General features: G+C 37.3%; 1 protein-coding gene across 2 annotated transcripts in view; it reads right to left on the bottom strand.

Annotated features, from left to right (window-relative positions):
• Window positions 1-23,377, bottom strand: part of LOC136032698 (phosphoenolpyruvate carboxykinase, cytosolic [GTP]-like) — a 102,718-nt gene extending 79,341 nt beyond the window's left edge. The window contains exon 1 of one of the 2 annotated variants that reach the window (XM_065713002.1): window positions 23,334-23,377. In XM_065713002.1, the coding sequence (XP_065569074.1) occupies window positions 23,334-23,362 (29 nt within the window). In that variant the 5' untranslated portion in view covers window positions 23,363-23,377. Of the gene's footprint in view, window positions 1-15,801; window positions 16,045-23,333 lie in introns of those variants that run through there. The other variant, XM_065713001.1, reaches the window with a different exon arrangement.
• Between the last annotated feature and the right edge of the window lie 1,891 nt (window positions 23,378-25,268).

Raw genomic sequence — 25,268 nt, 5'->3', positions numbered from 1 at the left:
ACCATTAAAGTAAAAAAAACTGGTTTATGATTCTTCATATGTTTTTTGCACGTATACGTTGACCTTTATTTTAGTTCTCTTAGCAACTATGCAGTAGGGAACTCAAGCAACTACGTAAAATGATTACCGCCAATTCAGAGGTTAAACACCGTTTCAAATAGCAACAATCAGCATATTTGTTAAATAAAGCTGATTGGACAAAAAAGAGGTTGGGTTTTATACTCCACCTCATGTTTTGATGCCGTCTTGTATGCACACGTGCAAGTAACACAGCTGTACATATTTCGAAACAGGGCTGCAGCCATCAGTAAGTTAAGAACTCCAACGCTTGAAATGTTTGACCAGGCAAGGACCCAGGAACTTTTTTGCAGGGGGGGGGGAACAAAAGCACAAATTTTATGCGATAATTTAAATACGAAGGAACCTAAAATTCGAGAGAATTTAGGGTTTCGGAGTAGTATTATTAGTAAAGATGGTGGGAGCAGTGAAGATGTTAAAAGTAGAATAGCTAAGGCTCAGGGTGTTTTTTCACAGTTAAAAAAAGTTTGGAAGAATAGAAAGATAAGTCTACAAACCAAGATTAGAATATTGGAAGCTACAGTGATGACAGTGGTCAAATATGGCTCTGAGGCATGGGCACTCCGAAAAGCAGATGAAAATTTACTAGATGTTTTCCAGAGAAATTGCCTACGGATTGTTCTGGGTACCCGGCTGACTGACCGTATTTCAAACAGTAGGTTGTACGAAAAGTGTGGTTCAATCCCGCTTTCTGGGGCTATAATGAAAGAAACGTTGAGGTGGCTAAGCCACGTTCTATGGATGAAGGATGACAGATTACCGAAGATTGTCCTTTTTGGCCAACCGTCTGGGGCTACACGGAAAGCAGCTCGTCTTTGTCTGGGTTGGGAGGATGTCATAAATAAAGATTTAAAGGAAATGGGAACTTCCTGGGAGGGTGTAAAGAGGGAGGCTTTAAATAGATTAGGTTGGGGGAGGAGCGTGCGTAGCTGTGTTGGCCTCAGGCGGCTTGGTGCTGCAGTGAGTTATTATTATTAGTAGTAGTAGTAGTAGTAGTATGTGCCAAGAACCCAAGGGTCCTACGATCACCTACTCCTAGGGTTTATACATGGAATTGTCACATCTTGTTGAAATGAGTCATGAAGAATTTTCAATTTAACTTTCCATCCATTTCCAATTTTGAATATTGCAATATATATATATATATATATATATATATATATATATATATATATATATATATATATATATATCATGAAAAGAGAAATCACCAATGCAACAGCACAAACACATAAAAAAAAAAAAAAAAAAAAAAAAAATAAAAAAAAAAAAATAAAAAAAAACATAAAACACATGAAAGAGACAGAAGGAGAAAAGGAAAACTGTTTTCCTACATTAGTGACTAATATAGACCAGCACTTGAATGAGGCCTTAACCCTACTCATCCATACAATCACATAGGTCAAACAGCATAGCCATACACAATCAACCATAAAGAATAATCCATGGACAGGCAGTCATTGTTGCAACTTTTGCAGGAATTGTTGCACAGATATTTCATGAGACTAAAGTTTTCGTTATATCTTCCTTCTTTGCAGAGGTGATTGATTTTATTGAGAGAAGGAGAACAAAATAAATTCCTTACATTTTGTCAATAGTGCTCTTCACCACCCCTGGACAATAAAAAAAAATAGCTTTTCCCCCTTAGACCTCCCTTTGTCTCATCCAGCACTCACCTCCATTTTACCCCAATAAAATCTTATACAAAAAGGGGAAGGACAATTTTGCCTGTTATAAAATAAATAAGTTAAATGCGCAAATCTCCTCCTCCTCTTCCCCCTTTCCACTAATTGAGTAAAGTTTATTTAATTGATTTTGAAGATTCCACTTGTATAATCTGTATTTACCTAAATTCCTTCAATTTTTCTAGTGATTGGTTGGTAAAATTAAAATAATCTTAATAAGTTTAGTTGGTAAAATTAAAATAATCGGTTGTAAAATTATATCTAGACAATATTTCTGTTATTTTATTTATTAATACCAAATGCAGCAGGCTTTACAAAGCTTGTCACACTAAACATTACAACATTTAAGACAAAAACTAAAGTAACATTGAAACAGACTTTACAACAACACATTTGTCACAAGAATATATCATCTAAACTTACTATACTTACAATACTATGCTATAACTATAAATTATACTTAGGCTACTATTATAATACTATATATTACTATAATTACTTACTAGTTAAGAAAAAAACCTTCCACCAAGATTAGTAAGATTAGTGATTGGGTCTCAGTAGTTAAAAAACATTATTAGTTTTAATTCTCACATTTTAATGTAAGTTTATATATATATATATATATATATATATATATATATATATATATATATATATATATATATATATATATATATATATATATATATATATATATATATATATATATATATATATATATATATATATGTATTTTTTTTTCTCGTATTGTGCTGAAGACGGCCAATGGACATAGGGCCGAAATATTCACTGAATTGATTTCCTTGGTCTTGAAAAGATTTTTCCTATTGTTTCTACTTTGTGTTTGTTTGTGTTTGTTTGTTTCTGGAAATTACATTTTGGAACATCAAGGAGGCACACTCGTGCCTCTTTAAAGAGGCGAACCACGACAATGTTAAGCGATCTTCGGTTCCAGTGGTCGCAGAGAGATGGGGAGGGATGCATTTCGTAGCCCGAGCTCCAACTAAAAAACCTGCCAAATTTCATCCCCCTCCGACTTCTCCTTCATGGGGAAAATCTGGCCGAAAGTTTCGACCCCCAACCCCACCCCCCTTTAACGTTGTCCGATCGGGTTGAAATTCACAAGTTAAGGTCCCCTAGGGCCCAGGAACTTACCGCGAAATTTCAGCTCGATCTGATAACTCCTTCCCTGTTTTCCAGAAACCACGCATAGCCACTTGATGTTCATGTTCTTTTTTTTCTGAGACGCCTACAGGTCACAGCCGACATCGGATCTGGGTGTACGAAGACTCATTCGACGCGGGTTTCTCCGAGTAATTGCCCTGGAAAATTTCGTCGGAAAATCTTAACCCCCCGATTTTCTAGTTTAGAAAAACCCATTTCCACATTGAAGGTAAAAATTTTCTCTTGTAATAACATCACTTGTTTGAAAAATTCTTACACTAACAGCAGCTTGGCGCAGCGGAAGCGTGCTGGGCCCATAACCCAGAGAACGGTGGATCGAAACTGCTAGCTGCTAACTTTTTAAAATTTGTAAAATTAGGTAATTTTGTCAGTTTGAATTTATTGATACAGAAAGGGAGAAAATAAACATGGAAACATGTGATCAGAATTACATGCTGGAATGTTCACAAGAATTTATACTGAAGCGGGGGTAAGGCTTGATGGAAGCAAGTTAAAAGAACCATTTAAATTGATTTCCTAATTGAAGCCGTTGGTGAAACTTTCTATTGTTTTAACTTGTTTGATAACAAGCATAACAGCAGCTTGGCACAGCGGAAGCGCGCTGGGCCCATAAACCGGAGGCGGGTGGGTAAAAACCACTAGCTGCTAAATTTTTAATTAAGCTGCTAAACTATTAAAATTATCAAAATTAGATAATTTTGTCAGTTTGAATTTATTGATACAGAAAGTGAGAAAATAAACATGGAAAATTATTATTAAATCCACCATGGATTGTAGAAAAACGTACAGAAATAATATGAAAAAAACTTCGTTTTCTTAAAGAGTTAAAGAGGCTGCGTCCCAAAGTCGAACCTTAAAACGTAAAGGAATTAGGAGAGGCAGTAGGGGGGCTGCCACCCCCCAAACCCCCCGCTTTTAAAGACTCTTTTGTACAGGTTTTTTGTTGAGGGGGGCTGCCGCCCCCCTAACTCCCCGCTCTTGGCTTCGGAGAGGCCCTCTTTTAATTAACAAAAAATTGAAATGAATGAATAATGGAATAACTTCGAAAAATGTTAAACACAAGAGGACAGGAGAACCATTGCGCCGAAACTAGTGATTAGTAACAATGAAGTCCCCCCACAACAAAAAACCTGTACAAAATAGTCTTTAAAAGCGGGGGGTTTGGGGGGCGGCAGCCCCCCTACTGCCTCTCCTAATTCCTGTACGTTTTAAGGTTCGACTTTGGGACACAGCCTCTTTAACTCTTTAAGAAAACGAAGTTTTTTTTCATATCATTAACTTATAAAGAGTGATTGGATATTAAACAAATTTCATATTTAGAAGGACCTCGTAACTCAGATCTCTTATTTTAAGTCCGGACCAGATCCAGTGTCATTGTGGGGGGGGGATCTTGGAAAATGCTTAAAGTGGAGAGATCAGGATGAAACTTGGTGGGAAAATAAGCACAAGTCCAAGATATGTGACTGACATAACCGAACCGTATCCCCTCTCTTTGGGGGAGTTGGGGGGGGGGGGGGGGGGGGGAAATTCGGAAAAATTAAAAAAAAAGAGGTATTTGTAAGTTACAAAAAGGAGACAGATCTTAATAAAATTTAATATTTAGAAGGATCTTGTGCTTTAGAACTCTCATTTTAAATCACTACCAGATCCGTTGACATTGGGGGGAGTTGGAGGGGAAAACCGGAAATCTTGGAAAACGTTTAGTGTGGAGAGGTTTAGTGTGGAGAGTATGGGGGGCTGCCGCCCCCCAAACCCCCCGCTTTTAAAGATTCTTTTGTACAGGTTTTTTGTTGTGGGAGGCTGCCGCCCCCCTAACCCCCCGCTCTTGGCTTCGGAAAGGCCCTCTTTTAATTAACAAAAAAAAACCTGTACAAAAGAGTCTTTAAAAGCGGGGGGTTTGGGGGGGGCGGCAGCCCCCCCAACTGCCTCTCCTAATTCCTGTACGTTTTAAGGTTCGACTTTGGGACGCAGCCTCTTTAACTCTTTAAGAAAACGAAGTTTTTTTCATATTATTTCTGTACGTTTTTCTACAATCCATGGTGGATGTAATTTAATAATTCCTGTACACCTCGTACAGGAATTAGGACTGCCTCTCCTAGTTCCTGTACGTTTTAAGGTTCGACTTTGGGATGCAGCCTCTTTAACTCTTTAAGAAAACGAAGTTTTTTTTTCATATTTTGTGAAAAAAAAACGCCCGATAAGGGACTTGAACCCTTGACCTTAGGATTAAAAGTCCCACGCTCTACCGACTGAGCTAACCGGGCATGTTAGTAACAAACCTATGTTGTTGAATGTTGATATTCGTAAATTTTAAGAATTTCAAAAATTAACATGGGCTCTTATGGGGAAATGGGTTTTTCTAAGCTAGAAAATCGCGGGGTTAAGATTTTCCAACGAAACTTTCCAGGAAAATTACTCGGAGAATTCCGGGTCGAATCAGTCTTCGTACATCCAGATCCGATATCGGCTGTAACCTGTAGGCGTCGAGGAAAAAAAAAGGAGAACATGAACAATAAGTGGCTATGCGTGGTTTCTGGAAAACAGGGAAGGAGTTATCGGATCGAGCTGAATTTCGCGGATAATCGAGCTGAATCGAGCTGATTTCGCGGATAAGCTCCTGGGCCCTAGGGGACCTTAACTTGTGAATTTCAGCCCGATCGGACAACGTTAAAGGGGGGTGGGGTTGGGTGGTCGAAACTTTCGGTCAGATTTTCCCCATGAAGGAAAAGTCGGAGGGGGATGAAATTTGGCAGGTTTCTTAGTTGGAGCTCGGGCTACGAAATGCATCCCTCCCCATCCCTCTGCGAACACTGGAACCGAAGATCGCTTAACATTGTCGTGGTTCGCCTCTTTAAAGAGGCACGAGTGTGCCTCCTTGAAAATACCTCATTTTTTTCTAATTTTCAGAATCAACCCCCCCCCCCTCTCCCCATCTCCCCCAGAGAGAGCGCATCCGTTCCGGTTATGTCAATCACGTATCTAGGACTTGTGCTTATATTTCCCACCAAGTTTCATCCCAGTCCCTCCAGTCTAAGCATTTTCCAAGATTTTAGGTCCTTCCCCAACTCCCCCCAATGTCACCGGATCCGGTTGGGATTTAAAATAAGAGCTATGAGACACGATAAAAAACATCCACACATCAAATTTCATTGAGATCTGATCACTCCTTTGTAAGTTAAAAATACATCATTTTTTTTGATTTTTCAGAATTAACCTTCCCCCCAACTCCCCCAAAGAGAGCAGATCCGTTCGTTATGTCAATCATGTATCTAGGAGTTGTGCTTATTTTTCCCACCAAGTTTCATCCTGATCCCTCCACTCTAAGCATTTTGCAAAATTTTATGTTCACCCCCCCCCCCCAATATCACCGGATCCAGTCAGGATTTAAAATAAGAGCTCTGAGACACGATATCCTTCCAAACATCAAATTTCATCAAGATCCAATGACCCATTTGTAAGTTAAAAAATACCTCATTTTTACCAGTTTTTCCAATTTAACCATCCCCCCCACTCCCCCCCCCAGATGATCGAATCGAGGAAACGACAATTTTTCATTTAATCTGGTCTGGTTCCCCATACGCCTGCCAAATTTCACTGTCCTAGCTTATCTGGAAGTACCTAAACTAGCAAAACTAGCACTGACAGACAGACAAACAAACCAACTGACAGAATTAGCCATCACTATATGTCATTTGGTAGATACCAAGGGCCATAAAAAACCAGTATAAGGTAAAGGTAAAGGATACGGCATTAGACTTTACAGTCCCTACCGGCGGTGCTGATCTCCGTTTCTTGGCCCTTCAGCCAGGAAGTGCAATGGGGGGTTGGGGGCCAGCCATCCTGTGCTTTCACACACCCTTCCTGTTTACCTTCCCCAGATTTCTCCTTGAGCAAAATTATATAAACTGTAAACCCTCAAATCTTGTTACCAAATAGGAACTGGGAAGAATTGTATATATCAATAAATAGCTAAATATCTAAGCTATGCATCAATATGGTTATTATTATAATTATTCAAGATCAAACACTAGAAATTATTATTCTATTGACTTTATAATTCAGATTATAATTTATAATTCGACTCTATAATTCAGCAAACTGTTTCAAAAATTCTACCTTAGGGTAAAAAAATTAGTCTGCAATTGAGCAAAATTTTGCAAAACCCAAACCCTCATATCTTGTTACCATATAGGAATTAAATGTATATACCAATGAATAGCTAAAAATCTAAGCTATACATTAATATAGTTATTGTTAAAATAATTTAAGATTACACATTTGAAATTATTAGCTTATTGACTTAGCTAAAAGACCTCTTTATGGAAATACCAATTATCCTATTTTTATGTATATATGCTTTCAGGATTTCAGTTGTATTCACATATTAACAGAAAGCTGATGGTCTTCTGATTCTAAAAATGCAACTTTTATTGTTTGATATTTATTCTATAAATAAATAAATATTAAATATAATATTTTCTTTTGAATTACTTCTCAAAACAGAATTTATTAGAATTATTGGTGTAAGTTTCACCAAGAAGGCAGGATCTTGATACTACACTCACATTGTTGTAGTAAAATAGTGGCAGTCCAAAAGCCTATCTCTACTTGACCAGAATGCCAAAGAAAAGTGGTCTTTTGCCCTACAAGACCTGCTAAGTGTGGATGAAGAAAGTGATCTTGGAATCATTAATGACAACCAGAGTAAATTCCATTCAGAATGCAAGAAAACTGTGTTTCATGCAAACTCTGCCCTTGGACAAAAACAACTTCCAGTAGGTCTCTCTATGTTTTTTGTGAAGTTGTGCAAGTCCCTTGTCAGGCCAGTGCTTGATTTTGAAATTTGCATAGCATTGCCAGAATACAGGGGTGATGTACAGCTTCTTGAAGGGGTGCAAAAGAGAATTAGGGTAAAAGATCTCTTTTTGGGGAAGACCACTTTTCTTTGGCATTCTGGAAAAATAGATAGGTTTTTAGACTGCCCCTATTTTGCTTCACCAAAATGTGATGTGAGTCTAGTTTCAAGATCCTGCCTTCTTGGAGAAATTTTTCACCAATAATATTTTATCATGATCTCTGTTTTGACAAGCAATTGAAACATCAAAATTATACTTAATATTTGCTATTTATAGAATAAATATCAGCAATAAAAGTTTCATTTTTAGATAAAAAAAAAAAACAATCAGCTTTCTGTTTATATGTGAATAAAACTAAAACATTGAAAGGATATATACATCAAAATAGGATAATTGATAATTCCAAAGAGAGATCCTTTTAGGTAAGTCAATAAACTAATAATTTCAATTATTTGATCTTAAATAATTTTAACAATAACCACATTGATACATAGCTTAGATTTTTGCTATTCACTTATGTATATGATTCTTCTCAGTTCCAATTTGGTAACAAGGTATGAGGGTTTAAATTTTACATAATTTTGCTCAATTGTCCTACTAAGGCAGTTACAAAGATGAGAGACAAGCCTTATGATGAAATGTTTGAGTGCAGTCGCATTTCGCTAGCTCTGATAATTTGTGACGTGTGATTTGACCAGTCAACAACTAATTGAATTTAAGCCGGATTAACTCTGTACCTGTTTGGAATAAATAACGAGTGAAATACTTTTGAACGTGTTAGATAAATTTATAAACTTGTATATGATTAAGGCTTAATAATTATTTACGGATTGTGGCTGTGAGTTAGTATTCAGCACTACTATCATCTGAGTCGTGCATTGAAATATTCGGATTATTTGCAAATCACTGGATTACTTGCCCCACTCAAAGATAAGTTATTATTTATTCTCATTGCATTCATTTAGCCAGTGTGGATCATTTCATAATTGTGCTTATTGAGAACTTTTCTGTGGATATACCTTTTTCACTTAATTGTTTTTGGACTGATGCCGAGCCGTGAGTGAAATTTGCTTATCATGGACAATTGGAATACCAGTACGCTTTATTATTGCCCAGTCTTGAATTTTGCTCAGCATAATCTCGATGAGGGGTTGGACCATCAGTCTATTATGAAATACGCTAGTGATTTTTTCCTGTATGAAGATGTTCTTGGAGCTAAGAAACTTTTATATAGCAATTGCTTCCCAGATGAGCCTATACCTCGTCGTTCGGGACCCAGTGCTAAGAATAGTTCATTGTCGGACATTATCGCTACTCTTTCTCACTGCTCTGCAGAAAATATTGATATTCCAGAGTTCGTGATCAAATCCCCCTCTGAAGTCCCTAGCATTCCGGCGTCAGCTTATTCTATCCTTACCGCCAAAGTCAACCAGTGCCTTGATCAGTTAAAATCGCTTTCTCACCTCAATAGTCCAACAACGTCTATTAATAGTTCTTTGGTCTAGGATAGTAAGGGTACCAATCACAAACCCTCGTACGCCGTTGTTCTTAAATATCCGCCTCCAGAACTAAGAGACCCCGTTTCTCGCAAGGAAAAGCTTGATTCTTTCGCTGGACATGACGGTATTGTGTCGGTAAAGTCCGATCCGGTAAGGAAAAGATGGGTTGTTGTTATGCGGGATAAAGTTTCCGCCAATTCTTTTGCCGCATCTGCTGTTGCGAGCTATCCAAATATTCTTGCTAAAGTGAATGATCGCAAACCTCTTGGAGTAATTAGGGGACTTTCCGTTAGTGTTTCTAGCAGTATACTCATCTCCGTTATTCCTGGTCTTGTTGAGGCCAGCCAGATCGGCTCTTCTCATACATTCCGTTTAGAGTTCCTTCATTCCGCTGCACTAAAGTCTGCCATCGCTACAGGTCTGCGCTTGGGTTATGAGTCTTTTAAAATATCGGAATGCAAAGAATTGCCCAGACGGTGTCCTAGATGCCAAAGTATCCATCATTCGTTAGCTCACTGCCCATGTGCCCTGAATGAGATGAAGTGCTCTAAATGTTCTGGATGCCATTCCAATACTAAAGACAATCCTTGCTTAGAGGCTCTGAAATGTGCCAACTGCAGCAAAGCTCATGTTTCCTATAGTATGAATTGCCCAGTGATAAAAGGCGCTCTGAACTCTGCTCCAAAATGAACCAAGCCACTATTTTAAGTTTTGCTTCTCTTAATATTAATGGCACAAAAGACAAAGACTTGTTAATTAATGAATTATTAGTCCATGACATAGTGTTCTTGCAAGAACATCTTTTGACCAAATCAAACGTTTCTAGCCTGAAGCGATCTTCTGTCCACCATTTTTTTTCGCATGAGGCCAAGAAAACTAGAGGCCTAGCAATTTTTTTCCGTTCCCCATCAAAGCCCTCTGTGATTCATTATGATGATAACATCTTAGCGATTAAATGTGACAGTACCGCCTTTATAAACGTTTACTTACCTTGCGATCGACGTTCTATAGCATTGTTCACATCTTTTGCTAAATGTTGCTCCAGTTTAAAGTCTCTACTCGAAAGTCTACGTTTGAAAGACCTAAATTGGGTTTTAGCTGGTGACCTTAACTGCGATATTCTTGGTACCTCCAATAGATCAATCCTCTTGCTAGAATCACTTCCTAGCATATATCACGTCGCAGTTAAGAGCCTCCCATTCACGTATATTCATAACAGAGGCTGTTCAAAATCGAACCTGGATCACGTGATCCCTTCCAGTTCCAGCTTAATATCATCGATTGTCAGGGTGGACAAAGAGAGGATTGACGATGATCACCTTATTCTTAGCTGTAATTTGTCCTGTGAGCTATCTGGCAAAACACTTTCAGCTCAGCCAAAGTGGCATACGAAGTCGAATTGGGATCGTGCTAATGTCCCACCATACCTTGCTACGCTAACTGCTTTACTCTCGACCATAAAAGTGCCATATCACTTGCTGCAAACGTCAATTTCCTCGCCTTCAAGTACAGTTGACCTAAATTTCTATTATTGTCAAATCGTCCATTGCCTTAAATCAGCTTCCAAAGCTGCAGTGCCTGTGGATAAAGTTAGGATTGGTACAAGAAAGCCTAATTGGAACGTTGATCCTGAAGTAAAACATGCTAAGCAAAAAGCCAAATTTTGGCTACGTATGTGGATATCATGTGACCGACCATCTTCCAGAGCTGTTTTCTCTGTGAAACAAAAGTGTAAACTTGAATATAAGGCCAGTTTGAAGAGGGCACGCTTGAATGCATGGCCAGGCCCCACCGACAAGGCCTCCTGGAATAAGGTTATTAATAGTGAGAAATGTTCCCCATCTACCCTATCTTGTCTCCAGCTAGCTAATTTTGTTGATCATTATAAGCATGTGTTCAGTGTATTTAATAGTTTTCTTCAGTCTTTTTATTATAAGTTGCTTAAACTGCTTTTACCATACCATCTCCTGCAGGCTCATGTCCAGCCTGTAGCAATATGTGAAATTCGCCGGGCTTTAAGAAAAATTAAGCATTCTCTACTTAACCATCTACTTTACTGCTCTACTTAACCATCTACAAATATTTTTCCAGTCTTGCTTAGCACAGTCACTTGTTCCTGATAGTTTCCTTTGTGGCCGTGTAACGTCTATTCAAAAGCAAGGCAAGGACCCCACGTCATGTGTGAATTATCGTCCCATTACAGTATCGTGTTTCTTAAGTAAGTTGCTTGAAAATTTGAAACTACCAGAAATTGAGTCGAATTGTGATTTTACACTGTCTTACTGTGTAAACTGAATTGTCTTTATACTGTCTGAATTGTCTTTACTGAATTTACTGAAGACTGAATTGTCTTTATACTGTCTTACTGTTGATATTTCTGGAGCTTTTGATAATATTGTGCACTCTCAGGCTCTATTTTCCCTTGCGTCTTCAGGTGTTAATCCTTCTGTACTAAGTTTATTGTCTTCTTGGTATTCAAAGTCTAAAATCCAAGTTACCTGGAATGGCCAAATATCTGACCCAGTAAAAATTAATAAGGGAGTTTGGCAAGGTGCCATGTTGTCTCCTAGTATATTTAAATGCGTGCTTGCATTGTGCCTGCGTCCCCTTAGAAGTTCTGTTTTTTACAGTAATACTGGTTTGTCTTCTATTGCATATGCAGATGACATTCTTCTTGTTGCCCGGACTCGCTGTGGATTGCTTTCTAATTTCACTATATTAACCAATGAATTATCTAAGATTGGACTGTCAGTTAATGCGTCTAAATGCAAGTTTATTTGTTTTAATAGCCCTTATGCGGTCTCTCCATTCGTTGCTGGGACTGCAATTCTGCCATGTTCTTCTTTAGTTAGTTGGCTTGGTCTGTGTTTTGGCCCAACACTTTCCACTACCTGTTCATCCCTAGTGAATCAAGCCATGAAAAACCTATGCATTGCTTATGGAAAAATATCCCCAAACAAAAGCCATTACAACCGCAATGGTTTGTGCATGATTTATAATGCTTATTGCGCCCCTGTGCTTTTGTTTCTATCAGGCATGGCTCATCTGTTTTGTAAGAAAGATTGACATATACGGCTTATTTCAGATATTGCAAATTCCTGCTCTGGCTTCCTAGATGGCACCAAAACAAAAAAATAATTGCTCAATTTGGTATAGTAGATGTGCCTTCTCGGATTTGGTCTTCTAGTGATGATTTATGTAAAAAGACTGTCAACTTTATTCACGTTTATGACCCTCTGCAGCCTTTTTTCCATATTGATACTGGTTGATTAGTCCATGTTGTCTTTTGTTAGTTTGAATTTTGTTTTTCTTTGCTGTTTATCATATTTGTTTTTGTTTATTTATTTATAATACTCCATACTTTGTGTTTTTTATACTTTATGGGTAATAAAGTTCATTCATTCATTCATTGATACATAGCTTAGATTTTTGCTATTCACTTATGTATATGATTCTTCTCAGTTCCAATTTGGTAACAAGGTATGAGGGTTTAAATTTTACATAATTTTGCTCAATTGTCCTACTAAGGCAGATACAAAGATGAGAGACAAGCCTTATGATGAAATGTTTGAAGGTCTTGAAATTATCTACACTGGTTTACCAGCAACAAAGAGTTGATATGTTATGACATATAAGCTTACTTTACAACCCCCCCCCCCAATTTATTTGTCAACTTCCCAGAATATTGGCACTGGCAAGAGGGGACATTCAAAGAAGCTGTTCAAACCATCTGTCAAAAATGAACATCAACAACAGTTTTTCTCCTACTGAGTAGTAAACCACTAGCATAGGATAAAAGACAAATAGATAAGACGTAAATTCCAGAAAAATAGAGATGGGTTTTTGAACTATCCCTATTCTACTACAGCATGATGCAAATGTGAGGGTAGTAACAAGAGCCTGCCTTCTTGGTAAAAATTTTTGCCAACAATTTGCCAGCATAAATTAACAATGTGGTCCCTGTTTTAACAAACAATTGAAAAGAAAAAAACCTAAAGCCTATTTAATATTGGTGATTTAGCCTATAGAATAAATATCAAGCAATATTAATTACATTTTTAGAACCAGAAGAAAATCTGCTTTCTGTTAATTTATGAATAAAACTGAAAGGATAATGTTGGGTTATGTAGGTTCTAAATAGATGCAAGTGACACTTTCACTTTAGTTTCTGGGGTATTTTATCATTTTCTGGGAATATCTTTTGGGTTTTGTTTGGGTATATATAGATTAGGGGATTGATTTCATCAGGGCAGTTGAATTTCAAGTTCAGTGGAGTAATCCTTAGTTGAGTATATTTTGATGTATTTATGTTTCTAGTTTAGTTATATAAAATAAAATATAGTAGTAGCCAAGCTCTCACTTCCATTCAGGGGTAGGATTGAGAACCAACCAAAGGTACTATATTATCAACAAGATTATAGCATATAACAATGGTGGCAGGGGGTGTTGTACACTAGGGTTTATGCCAGGTTAAGTAGATTCTAAATATATGCAAGTGTTGCTTTCACTTTAGTTTCTGGGGTATTTTATCATTTTCTGAGAATATCTTGTGGGTTTTGTTTGGGTATATATAGATTAGGGGATTGATTTCATCAGGGCAGTTGAATTTCAAGTTCAGTTGAGTAATCCTAAGTTGAGTATATTTTGATGTATTTATGTTTCTAGTTTAGTTATATATAAAAAATATAGTAGTAGCCAAGCTCTCACTTCTATTCAGGGGTAGGATTGAGAACCAACCAAAGGTACTATATTACCAACAAGATTATAGCACATAACAATGGTGGCAGGGGGTGTTGTACACTAGGGTTTATGCCAGGTTAAGTAGATTCTAAATATATGCAAGTGTCACTTTCACTTTAGTTTCTGGGGCATTTTATCATTTTCTGGGAATATCTTGTGGGTTTTGTTTGGGTATGTCAGTTTGGGTATATATAAATTAGAGGAGTGATTTCATCAGGGCAGTTGAATTTCAAGTTCAGTTGGGTATATTTTGATGTATTTATGTTTCTAGTTTAGTTATATAAAATAAAGGTAAAATTCTAGTTAATTGACTTCTTGCTATCTCAGAAAGGGTTTAGGTTAGGAAAATGAAACTTTCAGAGATGGGTCTACAGGCCAAAGTATGTCCCGGGAAGGTATTTTAAAGTAACCGCCTCCACTCCTTCTCCCTCTGGGGGGCTCTGGAATTTGCTGACATGACAGGTCTATATGTATTGAAATTTTGACAAAACAACATTTTACCTTAATTTTCAGTTACTAGTTGCTTTTTCTATGCCTTTAATTCTGAAAATGCAAAAGCATCTGAAAATGCAATTCCTGTTATTTGAGTAGAATTTTGAGCCATATCAATGTTTCTTTTTCAAAATTTAGGAAATGTATTTGCATATCTTTAAAACCTTATAAAATGGAATTGAGCAAAGTTATGAAGCTGAAAACAATTTTTTTTGTACTTCAATTAAGCAGAAGATCTATTTTGCAAGGTCTCACATTTATAGCACACATACTTTTAAAGGTCATCAAAGGTCAGGGCCCTCTAGAGGGAGAAGGAGTGGAGGTAGTTGCTTCAAAATACCTTCCCAGGACATACTTTAATCTGTAGATTCATCCCTGAAAGTCTCATTTTCCTAACCTAAACTGTTTCTGAGATAGCAAGAAGTCAATTAACTAGAATTTTACCAAAATAAAATATAGTAGTAGCCAAGCTCTTGCTCCTGTTCAGGCATTTGAATCCTACCTTCAGTACGATTGAGAACCAACCAAAGTTACTATATTACCAACAAGATTATAGTACATAACAAATAGTAAAATTGATATTTCCAAGAGGTCCTAGTAGGTAAGTCAATAAACTAGTAATTTCAAGTGTTTGGTCTTAAATAATTTTAGCAACAACCATATTGATGCATAGCTTAGATTTTTAGCTATTCATTGATAGGCTATATACAATTCTTCTTAATTCCTCTTTGGTAACAAAGGTGTGAAGGTTTTAGTTTTATATACCTAATTTTGCTTGATTTTTTTTTACCCTTGTTCCTCAGATACAACAGTCTCAGCATCCAACAATGAAGCTTTCAAGAAGTTACTAGATCTTGAATAGAATTGGATTCCCTGAAAGTGCCAGTGGGATGCATTTGATGTTTGATCATCAATTTTGGACCAATTTACCAATCAAGATGGATCTTAATTTACTCTGAAGAGCAAGTTAGGGTATTAGGCTAATGTAGGCCTTGGCCCTGTGGCTAGGTAAGAGTAATTGAGGTATACATTACCAGATATTTGTATGAGCTGTCAAGGAGGATGCATTTGCAAGTGAATTGATCATTATAGGGCCTAGTTGGAAAAAGCACAAGAAAAGGAGTCAAATAATCTTATTGTGTTCACCTTGTCCCAAGGCTATGTCAACAGAATCCAGTAGTGTAGCTTATATATTTATGAATATAATTTTCACTCTACAAAGTTTAACTACAATTACACATGCGAGTAGCCTAAATTATGCCCTACCTTAATAAAATGCTAACTGTCAAGGACATCTTTATGTAGAATGAACAGGAACTAGACTATTTTTGTAGTATAGGCAATCTTGCAAATAAATCCAAGTTAAAAAGCTTCACATAGATAACTGAGAAGCTATATTTGCCAGTGTCAAAAAAAGAGACACTCAAGTCTTGTAGATTAGACCTATGTAAAATCCGGACTAGTTGTGGCAGTTCATAACAGTAAGTTTTCAGCCATATCTTCGGAAAATCGTTTAGCGGTTCCTTTTTTAGCGCCATCTAAGGTTTACCAATACTTATTTAAATATAATAGGTGGTAAATAGGCTGTGGAATCCACCAAATTGAACTTACTCAAATTGACCCAAATTATCAATATTCATATATTAACCAGACTTTCAAATTGGAACTAAACAAAAGGCTTTTTGAGCTTACAAAAAGTCTGGTTTTAGTAAGTTCCATCTCCTGTTGTTGTAACACTGTGAAAAAAGTAACAAAGATACACTAAAAGGAAATTGTGACACCTGTGGCCTGAATTCAGTGAATGAAAGTTCGATGCGGTTTTAATACTGAATCCCTGTTCGAGCAATTTTTTTGTGTTTTAGTGCATGATTCTATTTTTTTGGTATCATCGTTTGAGTTATCAAAAACTTATAATCAAACAGTTCGTGGTAACGAACTGTAGTAAGGAGCGACCCAGCTCAATAGTAACCAAAACTCTAAAAAATGGAATTTTGATACCAATACCTACATCAAAAGAATCGCATTTTAATGCTGATTTTAAATATATAAGTTTCATCAAGTCTAGTCTTACCCATCAAAAGTTACGAGCCTGAGAAAATTTACGTTATTTTAGAAAACAGGGGGAAACGCCCCCTAGAAGTCATAGAATCTTAACGAAAATCACACCATCAGATTCAGCGTATCAGAGAACCCTACTGTAGAAGTTCCAAGCTCCTATCTACAAAAATGTGGAATTTTGTATTTTTTGCCAGAAGGCAGATCACGGATGCGTGTTTATTTGTTTTTTTTTTTTTTTTTTTTTTTTTTTTTTTTTTTTTTTTTTTTTTTTCCCAGGGGTGATCGTATCGACCCAGTTGTCCTAGAATGTTGCAAGAGGGCTCATTCTAACGGAAATGAAAAGTTCTAGTGCCCTTTTTAAGTGACCAAAAAAATTGGAGGGCACCTAGGCCCCCTCCCACGCTAATTATTTTACCAAAGTCAACGGATCAAAATTCTGAGATAGCCATTTTATTCAGCGTAGTCGAAAAACCTTATAACTATGTCTTTAGGGACGACTTACTCCCCCACAGTCCCCATGGGAGGGGCAACAAGTTACAAACTTTGACCAATGCTTACATATAGTAATGGTTATTGGGAAGTGTACAGGCGTTTTCAGGAGGATTTTTTTGGTTGGGGGAGGGGTTGAGAAGAAGGGGATATGCTGGGGGAACTTTCCATCGATGATTTGTCATGGGGGATGAAAATCTCCATGAAGGGAGCGCAGGATTTACTAGCATTATTTAAAAACACAATGAAAAAATAAATATGAAAAAGTACTTTCACCTGGAAGTAAGGAACAGCATTAAAACTTAAAACAAACATAAATTATTACCCATTTGAGGGGCTCACCTCCTCCTAATACCTCGCTCTTTATGTTAAAGTATTTTTAGTAATTTCAACTATTTATTCTACGGCTTTTGTGATTCTGGGGTCATTCTTAATGAATTGGGACAAAATTTAAGCTTTTATTGTAAAGAGCGAGGATCTGACAAGGGGGTGAACCCCCTCATATATGTAATAAAAATATGAGAATACAAAAGTTCTTTACGTAAGCTAATTTATAAGTTACGTAAATCTCTTACTAATAAAAATATTCGTAAAAAATTAAAAGTTCTAGTTGCCTTTTTAATTAACCAAAAAATCGGAGGGCAACTAGGCTTCCTCCCCCGCTCTTTTTTCTCAAAATCATTCGATCAAAATTATGAGAAAGCCATTTAGCCAAAAAAAAAAAAAAATGCAAATTTCGTTTTAATTATTCCTCTTCGGAGAGCCAAAATCAAAACATGCATTGATTCAAAAACGTTCAGAAATTAAATAAAAAAAAACAAGTTTTTTTAACTGAAAGTAAGGAGCGACATTAAAACTTAAAACGAACAGAAATTACTTCGTATATGAAAGAGGCTGCTTCCTCATCAACGCCCCGCTCTTTACGCTAAAGTTTTTTACTGTTTTAAAAAGAAGAATTGATAGACAGAGTCAAACTTTTGCGTAAAGAGCGGGGCGTTGATGAGGAAGCAGCCTCTTTCATATACGAAGTAATTTCTGTTCGTTTTAAGTTTTAATGTCGCTCCTTACTTTCAGTTAAAAAAACTTGTTTTTTTTTATTTAATGAGGAGTAAGGCTAACACCCCTTGTTTCTTCTAGAAACAAAAACTCAATTTGTGCTTTGCTGAAAGTAACTCTTATCTCGAGCTATGTGAATGATTTGTCATTTAATGGACCCTGTCAATAGTCGGTGAGCGAAGACAAAAGATGGGCGGCCCTAAAGAAGAAACAAAGGAGTTACGCAGACAGGTAAAACGCTCTGTTCGTATGGACCGCCACCAAATGTGGGAAGATACTGTCGAGTCGTTAGAGAGCAGCACGTTTACATGACATCCACAAGCTCTACCTGATCCTGAAGGAATCCGTCGGTAAGAAAGCTGCTGTCTCAGATATAGTCAAAAACAGATCAGGAAAAATCATTAGTTGTCAAAAAAAAACGCTCAGCAAGATGGAAGGATCACTTTCAGTTCCTCCTAAACCGATCCCCTTCATCTGCTCATGATGCCTTCCCACCTTTCTTAGTTTTCACTCCGGCGTAGTTTATTAGTCAAAAATAAAATATAAGGTAAAACTATAGCCAAGTACCTAGGATACAGTGTTTTTTCATTGAAAACAGCTTGATTGAACAGGATTTCAGATTTGCATTTGATGAAAGCGGGCCCTAGTAATAACTGGTTTTATCACAAAACAGGGCCCTTGTGAGTAAGTTTCACTTGATAATTTTTTAATAAATTAGATAGGCAAAGGGGCATTATCGTCAGAATTTAGTAATGGCAGTAACAAAAGAGCATTTTGACCGGCGGATGGACGAAATACTATGGTTGATTTTGAAGTTACAGACTGAAAATAAACTACTCAGAACAGAAAATAAATAGCTCAAGACTGATCTCTTCCAAGTAAAGACTTCTACTTTGCGAACAGTACAATATGCAAGAAAAAAATAATATCATTAAACACGGAATTGAAGCTTCACAAGGCCCAGAAAATCTTCAGCAGCCTGTGGCCTCATTTTTTGAGGCTAAGCTTGGAATATCAAACGCTAACCAAATACGTACGAGTGCCATTTACTATATTTCAAAGAAATCTAGTCGACCAGAACCAGAGTGGTCTGATTCTCCAAAGTGGGAAACAGTGAAAAAAAAGTTATAAAGCCTATTTTTGTAAGCCTAGATGGCTTCAACTGGTCGGTGATCATGAAGGATTGTGGAAAACTTAAGAAGACGGGGTTCAGTATATCGACAGACCTACCGGCGGAGCTTGGTATAAAAGAAGGAGGAAACTTTTCTCATTAGGGTACAAGCTAAAAACATTTAAAGTGACAGTTAAGAAAGTTGCAGAAACTCGTCATGTCCAATGAGGCGTCAAAAAGTAGTTAAACGTTAAAAAGTCTAAAAATTTACAATGGGCGAAGTATATAGATGAATGCTTTGACCCAGTTAAAATGCCAACTATCCAACCTGAGGAATTAGACTCAGAGTCATAATTGTGTGTTCCTTTCGTTTATAAGTTTTGTCAGTATAAGTTGCTTGCCGATTGATTAGATTTTTATGTTGAATTTCCCCCACCCTTGCCTGTGTCAGATATTGATTAAGTTCTCGAGCCTTCCTTAATTTTTCAATACATTTTATATTCCTCTGCTTCATAAGTAGTTGTCAATATAATTTGATTACCGCTTGCTTATAATTTATTTTGTCTAAAAGTGTATTTCAGGGCTTTTTTTTATCCAAATTATTCCATTTTCTTTGTTTTTGTTTTTCTCTTTCAGAGTTCAAAAAAGTTGCTACGGGTGTGTGTATTGCTCATGGCTTTTGCTTCACTCCAAGATATGGCCTTGTCCCTAGTAAATTATTAGGCAATTAATAAGTTTCTATTGTTCATTCCGAGGACTAATCATTTCTTCATTACCACAAAATTATAACTCTGGGTATTTCTATTAGCGTCATCTTTTTTCTCAAGTAGACTAGCCCGTCATCTATATTGCCAAAGTCACAGAGCGGCATCTTCGTTCCTTTCGTTAAGGTGCTGATTTGTTCTCAGAACAAGCAGAAGAGGGGAAGGACCCCCCCCCCCACCAGAAGTGCCGTATTGTATCCGCCGGTATTCATTTACCTGTAAATTGCGGGGAATAGGTGAGGGGGTCCTTACACTTCCTTTGTTCCTGGGTGATTTCAGTAACTTGAGCATTCGATCATCGTTCGGTGCGCGCACTTGAAATAGACATCCTTGGATTATTATTAACTTGTCCTATAGGTAGCGACTTATGCTTGCTAGCGGACTGATTGCGTAATAGTGAAATAACCGTATACACGAGCTTTCTGAGAAATGACCGGTGATCCATATCCCAGATGTAAGAAAAACGTTACAAGAGCTCAAGGCGGAATTCAATGCCGTACCTGTGCGAAGTGGTTTTATTTCTCCTGTGCGTCTGTCACCTACGGCAAGGAAGCTACTGAAAAATTATCGGGGAAGTGGCGATGTCATCAATGCAAAGAAGTAACTAACACACCAAAAGCGGCAGCAGTCGGAACTCCGAACAGCCAAAGGCAGCATAACCATGGCTCTATTACTGTATCTACTGCTTCAAAGCAGTCTTCAGACAACGATGAACCCTCGATCATTGGTAAAAGTCCTTTGGTTCATGAAACCCCTACCACACAATCGCATAGCGAACCTTGCAGTTATTGCCACACCCAGTCTGAAGCCAGCACATCATTTCACTGTTTCTTCTGTAGTGAGTCGGAGCATGCCTTCTGCCGAGGAACAAACCCCGATATTGTCCTCTCGATGAAACTTCATGACCGAAAATCAATCTTGTTTCGATACAAATGTTCATCCTGCTTTAACCGGAATGTAGCCCATCTGCAGCTAAAAGTTAGGAAAGTTAGGCACGAAAACCGTCAATCCAAATGAACAGGGACGATCAACTACAAATTCCGGCGATCAAAAACTGTATTCCCATGTGGCACAAAATGGAGCAGCCGGTCTTGGTGCAAGTATACCCACTGCAGTCTGGGCAACCAACCCAAACGAAACTCTTCTATTAGTTGAAAAGGAGAAGCAATTGCGGGAAGAAATGCGACGTAACTTGGTCATAGTGGGAATTCCTGAGTCTGATAATCTTAATGGAATAAAGTCACCTTTCAAAATAGATATCACCTTCAAAAACGAAACCTTTTTCGTTGGCTACACCAACGAAAAAGGTTTCCCAACTGTATTACCTACTCCTATAGTAAATGCCAAGAATTGCCAGAAGCAAATAGCCTAAAAGCCATCAGCAGAACGTGTTAAAAATTTATCCATGGTCTATTTTGTCAGTGTGACAGTTAGTCAGGTACTTTCAGTTTTGTTGTTAAAGGGTTAATTTCCAACCACAGATGCTGAAAGATGGGCCTCCTGGGTACTTTGAGACTATCTCATCCAAGTAGTAGGATTAATTCTGAAATCTTTTTAGAAACAATGAAACATTTTGTTAAGCACACCAAACCATCAAAGAAGTATACAATCTTTACTGTTACTGGGCAATCATGACAGTCACCTAGACATCCAAGTAGTCAACTACTACAAAGAAAATGGGGTAATCTTAAATATCTCCCAACCTCACTGCTCGCATTGCTTTTACCTTTAATATGTTTCGTCTATAGCCCTTTAAAACAGCGTTCAGAAGCAACATTAATGAGTGGTTGATATTTTGTCCAGGCCAAAGTATGTCCAAATGTGAGGTAAGAGAACTCATCCGTGTTCCAAACCTCAAGATGTTTAGCTTGAGTGAGTAAAACTTTGGCTTGCTTTGGAAAGCCCGGAATGTGTCCGTTCGACCGCAACACTTTTTGCCGTGCCGAATTTTCTGCTGCTTCAATAACGCATAGTCCATTGCTGGATAGCCATCCTCAACTTGCTGAGCCCGATCCACCTGAGCCAGACCAAGGTCCTGACAAAAAAATGAGCCTTCTGTAGTATTTTATGTAACTCTAGAGCAACTACGATCATTTCCCCGTGTGCCATCCACAATTTCTAATGGTAGAGGAGTAAATTCAAGAGAAAGAACTAGAATACTTACAGATATAGAGGAAGAGAAAAAACTAAAGCGAATGGTAGAAAATAGAAAAAAAAATCTCAGAAAAAAAATTGTCACCATCCTTTCAAAGAAAGCAAGAAATCTGAGCGTGGCTGACCGGGGTGAAGACTTTATAAGTTACAAGAATGTCTATTCATGAATGATAGTTCTAATGATTCTTTAAATCTTGAAGAAATTGAAACAAAAAATCTGTATAGTATAAATAGTTCAGTTGCTGATGAGTTTGTGCTCGTGATATTCGTCGTCGGGAACAGAAATGTTTTTATATTGAACGTGTAGTAGGAGTTCGTGATGATGAGATGGAGGTGATATTTCTAAAAAAAGGGACAAAGTTCGTTTTTACTCATCCTTTTGAAAAGGCTTCAGAATCAAAAGAAGATATTATCGTAAGGTTTACTTGCCCAGTTTCGATAGGTGGTACAAAAAGAGCTGAGGTGCCTTGGGATGTTCCGGACGATTTTTGTTTTGTTTTTTAAACTATTTCAGAAAAAAACCTGCGAAGATCAAAATCGGGAAAAATTCTTGATGGTGCAGAATTCCTGAACTTACATTGAACTGATTTAAACGACCGGGTCAAAAAACTTCTAGAAGGACGCAAAGAAAAAACGTCCGGGTCAGCCCCAAGCTCCCCTACCCTTTTCATTTCGTATTTGGAAAATATCACAAGTGAATATCTTTCGTAATAAGTACGTGTAATGACATTTTAAGACATGAAAAAAAGTATAAAAATTTCCAGGTTCCAAAAAAAGTTGATCACCCTTAAACAGCTTCCCCCTACCCCTGTGAAATATGAGGCCCTACCATTCTAATTCTGATACCGCGTCTATCCATTTCTCTAATATCAAGAACCAGAAAAAAGTCCTGTATTATGGGAAAGCCATCGTGCTCATAGTGCATATTTTACTACTACAAGTCATGTGAAGGTCCAAGTTCAAAAATAAAACGCGGATTGACATAAAAAATTCAAGAACGGCTAGCAGGGAGGGGAGTTTTTTAAATTAAAGATGATAAATGACATACAGTCACCAAAAAATTCAGTAACTAAAGGGATTGCAAAAATGTTTTTACAAAACAAAACTGTAGGAAAAACAAACCACTCGACTAAGCATACAACAACAAAAATACTTAGATTCCTAACCTGTTATAATGGCACATCTGGATCCGCATCTAAATTTCTTTTATAAGACATATTTGTTCAGTGTTTAATCTCCGTTCAACTAATGGTATTATAATGGTCTTTTTATTAATTTTTATACCCTAGCTCAAGGTTAAAATCAGGTACACGATACTGTCATTATCTGTCCATATGGCCAGGTGCAGTGCTTGAAATATTATGCAACTTCATCGAAAGCTGCTTAGCAGTCAACTCAAATCATCGTGCTATGTGTATTGTCGGAATGGTGCCAATAAATTCACGGAACTAACACAATGGTTTTAATGCATACCAACTGTTTTTTCTATAGCCTTCTGCTATAGAACTTTCATTATCTGTCCAGATTATTATGCAAGTGCAGAAATGATAGAGCTGCGCTTGTAAGAATTGAGCCCGTAAGAGGGGTTAGTACCCCCAAGCGAATCTTGTGTACCGGTTTATGGCTAAGCAGGTACGTATTAAGCCTACAAGAGCGGTTAGTACTCCAGTTGGCTGCAGTTGGACCAACCTCTTGGAAAATAACCCTGGGGAATTCCCGTTAAACCTTCTTCGTGGTCTTAAACCACTAAGGAAGAAGAGAGTAGTGGCTATGAGCGTGCTAATACGTATTAACCCAATAGTACTGCAGTCAACGGTTTTTTCCCGTATGAATTCTCATATACCTTGATAATTGAAATGATATAAAATGCTTTAGCACAAAGTTTACTTCCATATGGCTTAATATTTTTCCCATCGGTGGGGTCTTCTTTATTGAATTTTTGGGTCCGTATTGAATGGGATAATGGTATGAGGATTTTCCTATGAGGCACCATTAATTCCGGTAGTTGCAGCAACAAGTACGCCATTTTGAATATTTTCAGATGAATCATACCGACCCTTTTTCTCTGGAGGGGCACGACCTGTTATTTTGATACTACTAACAGCACGTATTAAAATATGGATTTGGATGTTTTCACGATTTTTTGAAGCAAAATCACGGTTTGAAGCACACATTTGTGTATCTTCATCTTGTTTCGAACAACAACAAACTTTGAGATACACACTGTCATATATCGTATTTTGCAAGTACTTTATTGCGAAAGTCTGAGATTAAACTCCATTGGAACCCTAAGAAATTTTCACCAGCAGGACGTTGGATATTTAAAATTCAAAGATAATGCAAGCCTAAAACTGATAGCTGATGACGAAGACAAGCTTTTGCTACTGCTGGTGGTAACACATTGCCGGTTGATATATCATATTACACAATAAAAATAATGTGATACCGTAAAACAAAATGCAATCACAAGTAAAATAAAAAGGGCATTCTCGGATAATCATAGGCACTCGAAACAGCCCTCGACTGTTGCAAGGAAAGTATAATTCTACAAAATAGTGTCAATTAAATGAATGATTCTTTATATAATTTCATTGATAAAAAAGGTTTAAAATCTACAGACAGGCAGCCAACAATGGGGTAACACACATTTTTTCCATTGTTTTTCCTTACTCTGCTCTCTTTCCCTTGGTTTCCTTATAATTACTTTATGGTAACAAATTTCCAGGGAGATCAAAGCCCCCTAACCCCCCTTACCAGCACCCATGCTGAAGGCTGCTACCCCCTCCCAGACATTCCATATTTTCCAAAATGTATCCAATTAAAATTTTGAGATAGTCATTTCATTCAAAATAGTCCAATGATCATACAACGTATCTTTTAGGGCTGAAACAAACTTCCAGCGCCTGGGGGCAGAATCTGTAAGCCATGCCTTGTGGGAATTTAAGTTTTTTCTGGAAGGGATGGGTTCAAACTTTAGAAAAGGCTCATTTGGTTGAAAATGGGAAGTTTGAAAGTTTCTAGGAATTTTAATTCCATTTTAAAAAGTCAAAATTTCCACTTCCCTTTTAAGAGTCAAAAGTGATGGAGGGCAACTACTCCAT

Source organism: Artemia franciscana, chromosome 11 (genome assembly GCF_032884065.1).
Source record: "Artemia franciscana chromosome 11, ASM3288406v1, whole genome shotgun sequence".
Classification (NCBI taxonomy): Eukaryota; Metazoa; Arthropoda; class Branchiopoda; order Anostraca; family Artemiidae; genus Artemia; species Artemia franciscana.
The sequence above is the reverse complement of the archived record's forward strand: the minus strand, read 5'-3'. Positions and strand labels throughout refer to the sequence as shown.